This window comes from Saccopteryx bilineata, chromosome 5 (genome assembly GCF_036850765.1).
Source record: "Saccopteryx bilineata isolate mSacBil1 chromosome 5, mSacBil1_pri_phased_curated, whole genome shotgun sequence".
In the NCBI taxonomy this organism is placed as follows: Eukaryota; Metazoa; Chordata; class Mammalia; order Chiroptera; family Emballonuridae; genus Saccopteryx; species Saccopteryx bilineata.
The window spans coordinates 159014310-159027831 of NC_089494.1; the positions used below are offsets into that span (position 1 = coordinate 159014310).

Here is a 13522-nt window from a genome sequence, read left to right on the forward strand (position 1 = left end):
ATCTTAAAACAAAATAAGAGGGTGTTTTTATCAGATAATAATTTTTACACTTAAAAACAACTACAATTAGGTAAAAGTGATGTTTGTAAAACATTAATTGCCTTGAGGTTATGTTCAATCCAAGAGTCGTTGCCCTTTAACTCCAGTTTAAAAACCAATGCATGCCATTAACTGTGACAAAAATAAATTAAAATTGCATAAAAACTAGAGCATGCACCAAAAAATGGATTTGATTTGGAATCAGCGATGCAGAAATATATAGAAACAGTTCTAAAACCTCATGCAACAGAAAATGAAAAAAAAAATTGTTCCCCAGTGTAATCCCAGCAGGTTAGGCTGTGGTTGCCTAATCTCTCCTGAGGGCACACCTTGTTAGGAAGGAATTTCAAAATGGTTCCCTTTCTCATCCTTTTGGTGGAAGCCCAAGGGGACTTTTCTTCAGTACTCTTTGTGGGAACCTGCTGGGGCTCCTGGAGGCAAAACTCAAAAGTTTTAGAGACCGGCCCCTATTACTGGTCCAAGGCAGTTTTTAGACTTGTCCACATGTAGCCTCCAGCACTTGGTCATTTGCAGTTGAGGCTTTTCTACCTAGATGATGGTTCCTGTGGTGGTTTCAGCTGGTGAGTCTCTGCTCCTGGAAACTGTGGTTCTGTATTCACCTCTCTGTATCTCCAACCTTCGGGGCAGCAATTTGTCCTGTATTCTCGCCTCTTACGGATTTAAGAAGAATTGTTGATTTTTCACACTGTTAGGATGCAGTGATGACTTTTAAGCTCTTACATGCAGAACAAGAAACTGTTCAGTTTACTGTTGGTTGAGAGCAAATTGGCACAGTATTTATTAAAGTAGTCTTAATTATCTACTAAAACTAAGACTGTGCATGGCCCTTGACCGAGCATTTCCACCTTTGGACATGAATGAACAAAGGTGCCGGAATATTTTTTGGCAGCAGCATTTTTAATACAGAAATGAAATATGATGTTTTTGCAATGGAATGCTACCCAGTTGCCAAAAAGACATGAGGTAGCTCAATATATCCTGACATGGAAAGAAGTCCAAAACATATTGTGAAGTGAAAGGGGAAAAAAAGGAAGTTTTAAAATGGTTTAAGATTCAGTTATTGTTTAAAAATTATTTTTAGCCTGACCAGGTGGTGGCGCAGTGGATAGAGCATCGGACTGGGATGTGGAGGATCCAGGTTCGAGACCCCGAGGTCGCCAGCTTGAGCGCAGGCTCATCTGGTTTGAGCGAAGCTCACTAGCTTGGACCCAAGGTCGCTGGCTCAAGCAAGGGGTTACTCGATCTGCTGTAGCCCCATGGTCAAGGCACATATGGGAGAGCAATCAATCAACAACTAAGGTGTTGCAACGAAAAACTGATGATTGATGCTTCTCGTCTCTCTTTGTTCTTGTCTGTCTGACCCTGTCTATCCCTCTCTCTGACTCACTCTCTGTCTCTGTAAAAAAAAAAAAAATTTGTTTTTAGTAAGAGCAAAGACATGCTTAGAAAAGAAAGATGATTTTGGAAGACTATATACCAGAAAAACTGTTGGTTGTCTTTAAGGGGATGGTATTATAAGAAGGATGTTAATATATTAATGACATTTGTGTCTTCTATGATGAATATGTATTTTACAATTAGGTAAAAAAATCAAGAAAGAAAATGAGTGGGAACTGATAGAGCTAATTGGGAAAAACAGAATGTAACTGATTATTTCCATCACTTTTCCCTACATTGAGCAAAAGTGCAATAATAATCTCTGGCTCTAAATTTTAACTTACATTCTGAGAATATAGTTAATGGTAGGCCCAAATAAATGGAAATTCTAAACGTCCTTGTGTTTCTTTTGCTCTTCAGAAGATGACAGTCATAAGATGACAAGGGTTCCAAACAGAAGTGTTTTACCAGTGAATATTTTTTCATGTAGTTTATTTACTGTTAATTCTTTTAGTGTAAATTCTTATCAAGAAAGAATTCCCCCTCTTCAGGGAAGTAGTTTTTAAATTCCGTTTTGTCAAGATCAGTGGTTTATTGTACCCAAGAGATGTTTATAAGAATTTTTTACAACATGTATCTCTCCCTTTAGAAAGCTAAGAAGTAGATTAGTGGAGCAGTAATAATTTTGAAAGCTCTTTGACTTCTGTTATAAAATATGGTTTATATCTACAATTTTCCTGCTGAAATGATATCTAAGCACCTTGTAGGATGACTGAGTATAGATTAAGATATTTGTCCTGTTAACTTCCTAATTGGACTAAATTTCATTTCCCGTTTACATCCCATTTTGGGTTCCTGGACCCAGTTCCTGTGTGTGTGTTAGTGCTGGTGGTGCTGGTGGAGGAGGGGCTTCCCACACAGTTTTCAGACACCAGCAGAGCCTCTGAGAATTCAGTTCAATTCTAACACTACCTGGATACAGTTCCAGGTACCACAGGTTAAGGGCTCAGTCCTGCAAGACAGCTCCCCCAACTGCCCCCCACTTTCAAGCAGAAATCCAGGTTTTTACATGTATATATTTCTGACCAGTTATAATCAGAGGTTTCCAAGACACCCTTTGTTCTATTAATTTGCTAGAGTGGCTCACACAACTCAGGGAACATTTTACTTATTAGATCACTAGTTTCTCATAAAAGGACATAACTAGGAACAGCTAGATGGAAGAAGTGCATAGGGAAGGGCATGGAGCTTCTATCTTCTCTCCAGGCACAGCACCCTCGCAGTACCTCCACCAACCTGGAAGCTCTCAAATCCTGTCCTTACGGGTTTATTTTTAAGAGAGAGAGAGAGAGAGAGAGAGAGAGAGAGAGAGAGAGAGAGAATGATGGACAGACAGGAGGGGAGAGAGCTGAGAAGCATCAGTTCATAATTGTGGCACCTTAGTTGTTCATTGATTGCTTTCTCATAAGTGCCTTGACCAGGGGTCTCCAGCTGAGCCAGTGACCCCTTGCTCAAGCCAGTGACCTTGGGCTTCAAGCCAGTGACCATGGGGTCATGACTATGATCCCACACTCAAGCCAGCAACCCCCTGCTCAAGCTGTTGAGCCCACGGTCAAGCCAGATGAGCCTGTGCTCAGCTGGCAACCTCGGGTTTTCAAATCTGGATCCTCAATCCATTGCGCCACTGCCTGGTCAGACAGACTCCTTATGGGTTTTTATGAAGGTTTCGTTACATAGCCATGACCAGTTAAATCATCAGCCATTGTCCTCCCCTCTTTTATCCCTGGAAGTTGGGAGTTAGCACATAAAGTTCCAACTGGCTAATCACATGGTTGACTTTACTGGCAAACCAGCCTGTAGGAGCTTTCCAAAGTCACCTCATTATCATACTGGACATCTTTAAGCTCTCATCACTTAGGAAATTCCAAGGGTTTTAGGGGCTTGTGAGCCAGGAACCATAAACAAAAGCCAAATATATATGTTTCTTGTAAATCACAATATCATACATCTTTACATAGTTTTTTCCCTATGTATGGAATGTTCTAAATGATTAATTTTATATAATGATTTGTTGTTTTACCCTCTGTGAATTTCCTAACAGAAGTTCCAGAGGGGACTTGGGTGCCAAAAAGAAAAAGAAGAAACAGAAGAGAAAAAAGGAGAAACCAAGTTCTGGAGGCACCAAGTCAGACTCTGCATCTGATTCCCAGGAGATTAAGATTCAGCAGCCTTCAAAAGTGAGAGCCCTGTTTTCTTTTAATCTGTGTGGTGGTTCATGCATATGAGAGCAGGTTTGTTCAGCTCAGCACCTAGTGGATCAGAGGTGTACTTAGGGGGTTTTTGTATCTGTACTGATAGTAACCAGAGGGTACTTACAGCCTTCTTAAATCTGACATCAGCACCCAGATAACAAAGAGGTCCATGCTGTGTTTTTTGTCCTAGGATATCACCTGCATATTTCTCAGCAAGTTAACATATACATAGATTGTATCATAGAACAGTCTCAATGTGAGCTATTAGGGTTTTTTTGAAGTTACACTTAATATTTAATGACTTTTAGTTCAGAAGATATTCACATGTTAATTTTTCTGGGTGTCTGTCTAATTATCTGAATAGCACAACACCATCTGGCAGCAGATTTCAGCGGGAGCAGCCAAGGGTAAGTCTTACATTGACTTTGAATCAATCAGACCAGTCTTCAGTGGCCATTCTCAATTCCATTGCCAAGGGTGGGAAATAGCTCCTAATGTTTCCCCTGAAGGAACATCCCTTTTAACCAAACCAGAAGTTATCTGGATGGGCACTGTGTTGGCAGATTGGTACGTTGGTGGTACAGATGGCAGGCACCCCTTTCTCTAGGACAAACCCCAGTCACCCTAGTGTGAACACAGGCTTTGTTTGTTGGGTTCAGGGAAGCACAGAGCCTTCTTGATGCAAGAAACTCGCAGTGAAAAGGGGTAGAATTAGAAGTATAATGAAATAGAGTTATTCTGATGGTGGCGATGTATATAATGGAAAGGGCTCAGGAGGTGGGTGGGATGGGTAACCCAGACTCAGTCCTGGCCCCATGGCTCTCCAGCTTGGCCTTTGCACAGGGTTCTGCCCCTCCTAAAGCCCAGTTCTTCATCTGCAAAGTGAGGGCGATGCTTTGTCTCCAACTCACAGGGTTGTCATGAGGTTGCAATTAGATCATTTTTATTAAATGGTTTTTATATATTGTAAAGCACTCTGTCTACATGACATTTGTAACCATTATGCAAGTTCTGTGGGGTTTAACTTTTTTTCCTCCTATAATGCATGAAATGAATCTTGCTGGTAGTGGTGTTGTTGTGCCTGTTTTATATAAGGACCAAGAATCACTGAGAAGGAAAATTACTTGCCCTGATTTTCCCCTGACTACCTTTGTGGGGAGAGAAGAAAATGGATTCTTCCTCCCTAGCTTTTCACCTGAGTTCTCAGGTAATAAATATTCTATTAACTGGATGTCATTTCCAAGGTAACTCATATAAGGCATACTATAAGCTTGCAAGATTTACCCCCTTTCTCCACGTTGCTTCATCAGATAAATGCGGTGTCACTTATATGCAGTTGTTGCCATTTCCTTATTGCTTCTGTCATCGCCATCAGCTTCTGCCATCTCTGTACCCCTAGTGATGTTGAGCCCTTCCCTTGTTTCTGGTCACTTATAAGAAACTAGAGCCAGCCAAGGCTGGAGTAACTGTTAGCATTATATTGTAGAGAAATTCTTTTCTTTTTTTAAATTAAGAATAAGTTAAACTTGTTTTCTTTGGGGGGGGGGTTGTATTTTTCTGAAGTTGGAAACAGGGAGGCAGTCAGACAGACTCCCGCATGCGCCTGACCGGGATCCACCCGGCATGCCCACCAGGGGGTCATGTTCTGCCCATCTGGGGCGTCGCTCTGCTGCAACCAGAGCCATTCTAGCGCCTGAGGCAGAGACCATAGAGCCATCCTCAGTGCCTGGGCCAACTTTGGGCCAATGGAGCCTTGGCTGCAGGAGGGGAAGAGAGAGACAGAGAGGAAGGAGAGGGGGAGGGGTGGAGAAGCAGATGGGCGCTTCTCCTATGTGCCCTGGCCAGGAATCGAACCCGGGACTCCCACATGCCAGGCCGATGCTCTACCACTGAGCCAACCGGCCAGGGCCAAGTTAATCTTGTTTTAATGTAGCTATTCTCCACTGCATTTTTTAAAACTTAGGCTCCTTTCTTTTAAGCTGATGCCAGCTCTTGGTAACACTGTAAATTATAGTGAGACCTAATTTTTAGAGAATATTCTGGTGTACACTCAAGAACCAAAATAAATTATTTGTCTAGATTCTTATAGCTTTACAAAGTATTAAATTTGGAAAATAATTGGTTAAGAGAACAGTTGATGTACTTATATTACAAGGAGCAGATGTGAAGGAAAAGAGGCCCATCTGACATTTCCTTAGGGATTTGGAGTGGAAGCTAATGCAGGGTTGGTGTGCACTCTCACCTTTCCTAACACGAATTCGTTCCTCCCCAGGTGGTGCTGCTACTGAAGGTGGACGGATAGGTTTAGGAACTTATCATAGCTGAGTGTTCCTTACTGCGTTGGTACCATGAATTTGAAATTGTGCTTGCTTGAATCTACTTTAAGAAAGCATTTAAAGTAATCATATGCTATTGGGCTATAAATTAATCCCAATGGGATATAAATTTATAAATGGTGATTTCATGTAAACACTACTGGTCAACCTGTTGAGGCTAATTAGGTCAAGTAGAAAGCACTCTGAATGCCTATTCATGGAATTGGGATGCCATTGGCTCCTTTGGCACAAAGGTACTGATTCATGTTTGTTACAAAATAGTTTTCATTTGATATATAAGGGTTAGGGAATTTAACCCCATAGTAGGAAAGAAGAATTACCATGACAAATTACGTGCATTCTGTAAGAATGGGTTCTACTTTTCCTTTTTAAAGGTAAATAGATACATACATGTTCAAGTGTTACCAGCTGGAATATGCGGTGCTTTTAGTTCCTGTTTGAGGTGTAGGTCTCCTAACAGGTTGTGTCTCTTGGGGGTCCAATGTAAATTTCACTTTGCTGGAAACCAGTTACTTTTATTTTGGAGGTTCAAAAGATGCAAATGAGAAATTTAAAAATGCACTAGCCTTTTTAGAACAGCAGAAGTATTTTGTTAAATTAATATTTGTAATTAAGATGACCCTTATGATTTAGACTTCAATCAAAATATAAGATAAACAGCTTACAAAAAATGGTAATGGTTCTGGGTGATATTCCAGGGGATTTGTGATATTCCACTGATTTGAGAGGTGGGAGAGTGTGAGGGGGAAGAGAGAGAGAGAGAAAGAGAGAGAGAAACATCAACTCGGTCCTTGTTGGAAGGTTTGTTTCTGGAGGGGTGTCAGGGTTAGGAGAGGGCAGGGTGTGGTCTAGAAGGAAGGCATCCTTCAAGATATCCTTTCCTGATTCATTTCCCAGCTCACAACTAAATTCAGATTTCTTTCTTCCTTCTTCTTCTTGATGAACTAAAATTTCCCTTGTCTGCCTGGTTTCATTCTGGAAGTTATTTCCTTTGTCTCCACGTTGCTGCTGTAGAGCATTAACCCTAACAATGAAACCAAGGCTAGTGGCTGGCTGGCTGCCCTATGACAGTAATGCATGCATTGCATGTCACTACTTTTTGCTGCTCCGCTCAGATGAGTACTGGTGAAGACCATTTGCACATGGGTGGGAAACTAAAGCGAAGTGTAGTTCAATTTACTTTAAATTTCCCAAACTGTCAGGGCCCCGAAAAACTGTAGAGCTATGGTTATCTTTAACATAACATGTTGGCTTGTATTTTCATGTTCGTATACATGAGCCCTGACCGGCTTAGAGGAGGGCTGTTTTGTTTTTTGGTGTTGTAGTCTCCAAGGCAGATGCATGTGTCTCTGCCCCAAGCTTTGGAACAATGGCAGTTTCCTCATAGCCTGTGTCTGTGTGTCTTTGCTGTTGTAGAATCCTGCCATTCCCATGCAGAAGTTGCAGGATATCCAGAGAGCAATGGAGCTGTTATCGGCCTGCCAGGGCCCCGCCAGGAACATCGATGAGGCTGCCAAACACAGATACCAGTTTTGGGACACACAGCCGGTACCCAAACTAAGTAAGCTTTTCTGCCCCCTCCCAAAACAAAGCTGGTTTATCAACAAACAAAAAACACAAAAGAGGCTTTACTTCACTAATTTAACTTGTTTTATTTCACAGAAATTTACACAAAAGCAGTAATTTTCTAATTAAAATATATATTTTTGGCAGTGATGTTGCCTTTCAGTAACAGCAATTATAATCTAATTTCTATCCCTATAAGAAAACAATCCAGTTTTCCTTCACTTGAAACATTAGCATATTAAAAGTACCTATAGGCCCTGGCCGGTTGGCTCAGTGGTAGAGCGTCAGCCTGGCGTGCAGAAGTCCCGGGTTCGATTCCTGGCCAGGGCACACAGGAGAGGCACCCATCTGCTTCTCCACCCCAACCCCTCTCCCCCTCTCCTTCCTCTCTGTCTCTCTCTTCCCCTCCCGCAGCCGAGGCTCCATTGGAGCAAAAGATGGCCCGGGCACTGGGGATGGCTCCTTGGCCTCTGCCCCAGGCGCTGGTGTGGCTCTGGTCGCGACAGAGCGACGCCCCGGATGGGCACAGCATCGCCCCCTGGTGGGCATGCCAGGTGGATCCCGGTCGGGCGCATGTGGGCGTCTGTCTGACTGCCTCCCTGTTTCCAGCTTCAGCTTCAGAAAAATACCAAAAAAAAAAAAAAAGTACCCATAAAAGGAGTCTCCTCAATCCCCTATTCTTTGGTATTGAGCTTCACGGAGCTATTTTTCCTACACATAAATTTTTAGCAGTCACACATCTCAGTTCAAAAGATGGAAAATTTGACCTATCGAATCTTACTGAAATGAAAATTCTTTGCACTGCTTAACAATAAGACTGAACACTCAGCAGTGGTGTTGATTATAACCAATGTGATAATATTTCAGTATAATAAGGGAATTGAGACCCCTCGTGAAGGACTTCATAAGGGCTCTGGGTCACATTAGAACCTTTTTAATAGGGCTCTCTCCTCAGTGCTATACCCACTCCATGATATTTCACTTAGACTTTTAGCACTTAAGTTTCCATAAACACCATTTAATTGTTCCTCTCACATATGCAAATAAAGATTATTTAGGCCCTGGCCGGTTGGCTCAGCGGTAGAGCGTCGGCCTAGCGTGCGGAGGACCCGGGTTCGATTCCCGGCCAGGGCACACAGGAGAAGCGCCCATTTGCTTCTCCACCCCTCCGCCGCGCTTTCCTCTCTGTCTCTCTCTTCCCCTCCCGCAGCCAAGGCTCCATTGGAGCAAACATGGCCCGGGCGCTGGGGATGGCTCTGTGGCCTCTGCCTCAGGCGCTAGAGTGGCTCTGGTCGCAACATGGCGACGCCCAGGATGGGCAGAGCATCGCCCCCTGGTGGGCAGAGCGTCGCCCCTGGTGGGCGTGCCGGGTGGATCCCGGTCGGGCGCATGCGGGAGTCTGTCTGACTGTCTCTCCCCGTTTCCAGCTTCAGAAAAATGGAAAAAAAAAAAAAAAAAAAAGGATTATTTAAATGCCATATTAATATTAATAAATGTGTTATAAGCTAAATCTGCTGTTTCTTTTAATGTTTGAGTGACAATAGTTTATTATATAATTTCTATATTATTCTTTCTTGTTTGTTTGGGTTCCAGATTCTTTGTATTATAAAGACTTACTTGACATCCAGAACTCTTAATAGCCCCATTATGTTACAAATAATTGGTTTGTATAAATTAAGGAATAGTCCTTTTTTCTGTGCCTTCAAATAATTGTTCTCAAACTTCTGAAGTTAGCATTTATCTCTCACCCACGTCCACCACAAGCAGCTTCAAGAGCATGAGCTTCAGAATATGAAAGAAAGAAGAAAGAAAATTTTCTCCCTCTCTTTTCTTTCAGGCTCTGGAAGTGTATGTGGTAATAGAGAAAGACACTCTAGAATGAATTTACAGGAGTGTAAATGACTGAATTGAGTGACCTTTAGCTAAAAGGATGTGTATATTGATCTGAATGTATGTGTTTAGCTGAGTGGTGCTTGGCCAGCTGTTGGTGGCTTTTAGGTCACTGTCTTGAGGAGAAGAAAGCCTCTTCCAGGGCACCTAACCCCAGCACACCTCTTTGGGAGGATAGCCTGGGTGCTCACCGCATTTTGGCCTCTTCCCTAAATCCTTGTAGGACTCTCTAGTTCTAGAGACCATGGTACTGAAGAGAGAGCCTGAGGTATAGGGGAGAGCGTGTGAACATCGGGGAGACAGTGCCTCTCTGTTTCTCTATAGAGCTATGACCTGGTTCAGTCTCCACACAGTCAGCTGTTTGCAGCTACTTGAATGGGATGGTCCCCTGATGCTGTGTGGATAGCTAAGCCCTAAGCAACGGTCTGCAAGGACTCTAAGGGAGCAGCTGGGAATCTGGCCACTTGGGCTGACTTGAGGAAGCCTCAAGTATTCCTTTGGAGGTGCACTGGGACAGTGGAGATAAGATGCATGCAACAAAGTCAGGGATTGGAAAGAAGAAAAAGGAAACCCCTTGGAGCTGATCCAAACCCTGTGACTTCCTCCTGTCAAAGGGTCTGTGGTGGTAAGAACCTGTACCTGAGGGTCATCTGTAGTCAGCAGACAGTAGGGTTTCCCTCTTTGGTTTTATTTACTTGTTTGCTTGTTTTCTGTATTAAGGTACCACTGACCTACAGCATTCTATTAGTTTCAGGTGTATAACAATGATTCAGTATATATCTATTGCAAAATGATTACCACAGTAAGTCTAGTTAACATCCTCACCACACATAGCTACAGAATTTGTAATGAGAACTTTCAAGAGTTATTCTCATAGCAACTTTCAGAAATGCAATATGGTACTGTTAATTACAGTCACCATGCTGTATATTACAGGACTAATTTATCTTATAAGTTTGTACCTTTTGAACTTCTTCACCCACTTCCCCAACCCTCTACCTCCTGCCTCTCTTTTCTGTATTGATGAGTTCTTTCTTATTTTTCTATTTTTTTAAGATTCCATATGTAAATGAGATTGTATTGTACTTGTCTTTAATGACTTATTTCACTTAGCATAATGTCCTCAAGGTCCACCCAAGTTGTCCAGATGGCGTGAGTTCCTTCTTTATTTTATGGCGGAATTATATGTAGCAGATATTTGTTGAGTGTAATTAAGTGCCAGGCACTGGGGTACAGTAGTGGGGAAACTGGTGTGAAAGTATGATAAGTGGTGGCTGGGTGGAGGTCGAAGGGGAGGACATGCTCCAGGCAGGAAGGCATGTTAGTCAGGGAAAGGTGCTGCGTGAGAGCCGTGCATACATGTATATCTGAAAGAAACTGCAGGGCCAGCCCTGGGAGAGCACGGGGAGGGCCTCACCAGGGCCCTGAGCTGGGGCCAGCCGAAGGGCAGTCGCTGTGGCTAAGCCTGGGGAGCTGGGCGGAGTGGGTGTGCCCAGGATGGCCAGGCAGCCGCATGGTCAGGACGCTGGGTTTTATCCCAGCTACAGTGGGAATTTGCAGAGAAGAAATTGGAAAAGGGCACCTTTGTGGAAATTGCTAGAGACATTGATGACTTGAACTGGAGTGCCAGCAATCCAGGTGGAGAGACATAAACAGTCCTGAAATTAATTTTAGAATTTTCTAGAAGGGGTTATAGGTGTCTGCAAGCCCTTTCCTTCCTTCCCCACCCTCCAGTTTGTTGACTTGCAGAATATAAAGGGAACATCTCTGTCAGCAAACCTTCATTGTCTCCCACAGTGCTGTACAGTTAATCTGTAATCTCAGGGTTGAGACTGAGAAGTTACTATTGTTTGATTATGCACTTTGTCCTTGCATGAGAGATGATTTCTCCTTTTAGCGGTAAAATAAGTTACTCCCCACCACCACCACCTAGCCACCCTTTTCCACTCTAGAGCTAGCTGAAATAACAATACATTTTTAAAAGATTATAGTAAACCCAAGGACCCTCAGTTTGATTTTATTTTATGTAATGGACCATTTTGGATCATCAGAATACTTTGTAATCAAATGGTCTCTCTTTCTGTTGTCTTTTCTCTCCCTCTCTAGATGAAGTGATAACATCTCACGGTGCAATTGAAGCAGACAAAGACAACGTTCGTCAGGAACCGTATTCCTTGCCACAGGGTTTTATGTGGGACACTTTAGATTTGGGTAATGCCGAAGTGGTGAGTAAAACTCTTAAATCCATCACCTGTGCTCACATGATTGCTTCTGAGTTGGTCTGAGCACCATAGAAAAGACACCTGTTTGATCTTGTAGCTCAAGGAGTTGTACACCTTGTTAAATGAGAATTACGTAGAGGATGATGATAACATGTTTCGGTTTGACTATTCGCCTGAGTTCCTGCTATGGTGAGTCTCACTGGTCCCACGGGCCATGGTGTGGCGGTGGGGTGGCACATCTGTCTGTCCATGTTTTCTTGCACTCTAACCAGAGCCTGTTTTCCTTGCATACATTGACTTCAGGGCTTTGCGTCCCCCGGGCTGGCTTCTTCAGTGGCACTGTGGAGTCAGAGTGTCTTCAAACAAGAAACTGGTAGGGTTTATAAGTGCCATCCCAGCCAACATTCGGATTTATGACAGGTACATATTAAGCTTGCCTATGGCAGTGTTGATGTGTTGCTTTTTCAAGAACTGCAATTAAAACGGGCTTTTAAAAGTGACTTAATGCAGGCTGCTGATAGGGGGGAGGTTGTTCGGGAAGTAAGGGTATATGGAAACTGTACTTTGCTCAGTTTTGCTCTAAACTTAAAACTGCTCTACAAAATAAAGCTTGTTAAGTTTTTCAAGCATTGGTCTGTGAACCACAGAAAAGGGCAGCTCTCCCTCCTTCTCCCTCTGCCTCTCAGTCTCATCTGTTTTGTGTACATATATACCTATGTATGTATGTATGTATGTATGTAGCAGAATAAACAAAGCTGTAAATAGGTATTTCAGATATATTTCTGGGAAAGGTTATTTTAAAAGTTGTAGGAGAGATTTCTTGTTTTGGTTTGTTTTTTGAGAGAGGCAGGGAGAAATTCACTGGAACATTGATTGAGCTGCTCCTGTATGTGCCCTGACCAGGAATCAAACTGGCCACCTCCACACTCAGAGGTGATGCTCCAACCAGCTGTGCTACCTGGCCAGGGCTTATTTATTTATTTACTTATTTTTAGAGACCGAGAGAGGGAAAGGGGAAGGTAAGTATTCATTTTTTGTTCTACCAGTCAGGCATTCATTGATTGCTTTCCATGTGCACCCTGACCAGGGCTTGAACCCACAACCTTGTTCAGGACAACGCTCTCACCTGACTGAGATAACTGTCCAGGGATTTAGGAGAGATTTAAAAAATATCTTTCCAGCCTGACCAGGCGGTGGCACAGTGTATAGAGCGTCACACTTGGATGCCGAGGACTCAGGTTCGAGACCCCGAGGTCACCAGCTTGAGCACGGGCTCAACTGGTTTGAGCAAAAGCTCACCAGCTTAGACCCAAGGTCACTGGCTCCAGCAAGGGGTTACTCAGTCTGCTGAAGGCCCGAGGTCAAGGCACATAAGAGGGGGTAATCAATGAACAACTAAGGTGTTGCAGTGTGCAACGAAAAACTAACGATTGATGCTTCTCATCTCTCCGTTTCTGTCTGTCTGTCCCTGTCTATCCCTCTCTCTGACTCTCTTTCTGTCTGTGGTAAAAAAAAAAAAAATCTTTCCATTTCATAGGATAAAAGTGCGATGCATTTTTGCTCTGGGTATTCCATCAAGAAAGTCAAAGACCCAGCTGTGAAAGTCAGAGATCTAATGCATAATATAGATAGATGTTTAGCTTTTAATATATTAGGTTATTTACTGCTAAAAGACATTTACTCCTAAGGAATATTATGTGCTGAATGCAATGCCTGTGTACCTGAACCAGAGCAGGGAATGGGCTTTGAAGCTGTAGAAGGTTTATTATGGTTCAGAGCAGCACCGCTCAGGGTCCTGGGGATTGTATTGTATCCAAAG

The 13522-nt window shown here is 43.0% G+C and overlaps 1 protein-coding gene across 4 annotated transcripts in view; it reads left to right on the plus strand.

The window, feature by feature from the left end:
• NMT2 (N-myristoyltransferase 2) overlaps positions 1-13522 on the plus strand; it is a 93122-nt gene that overhangs the window by 51925 nt on the left and 27675 nt on the right. For 3 of the 4 annotated variants that reach the window (XM_066279308.1, XM_066279307.1, XM_066279306.1), the window contains 6 exons: positions 3539-3674; positions 4054-4096; positions 7442-7586; positions 11588-11706; positions 11801-11892; positions 12007-12123. In XM_066279308.1, the coding sequence (XP_066135405.1) occupies positions 3539-3674; positions 4054-4096; positions 7442-7586; positions 11588-11706; positions 11801-11892; positions 12007-12123 (652 nt within the window). The remainder of the gene's footprint in view (positions 1-3538; positions 3675-4053; positions 4097-7441; positions 7587-11587; positions 11707-11800; positions 11893-12006; positions 12124-13522) is intronic. The other variant, XM_066279305.1, reaches the window with a different exon arrangement.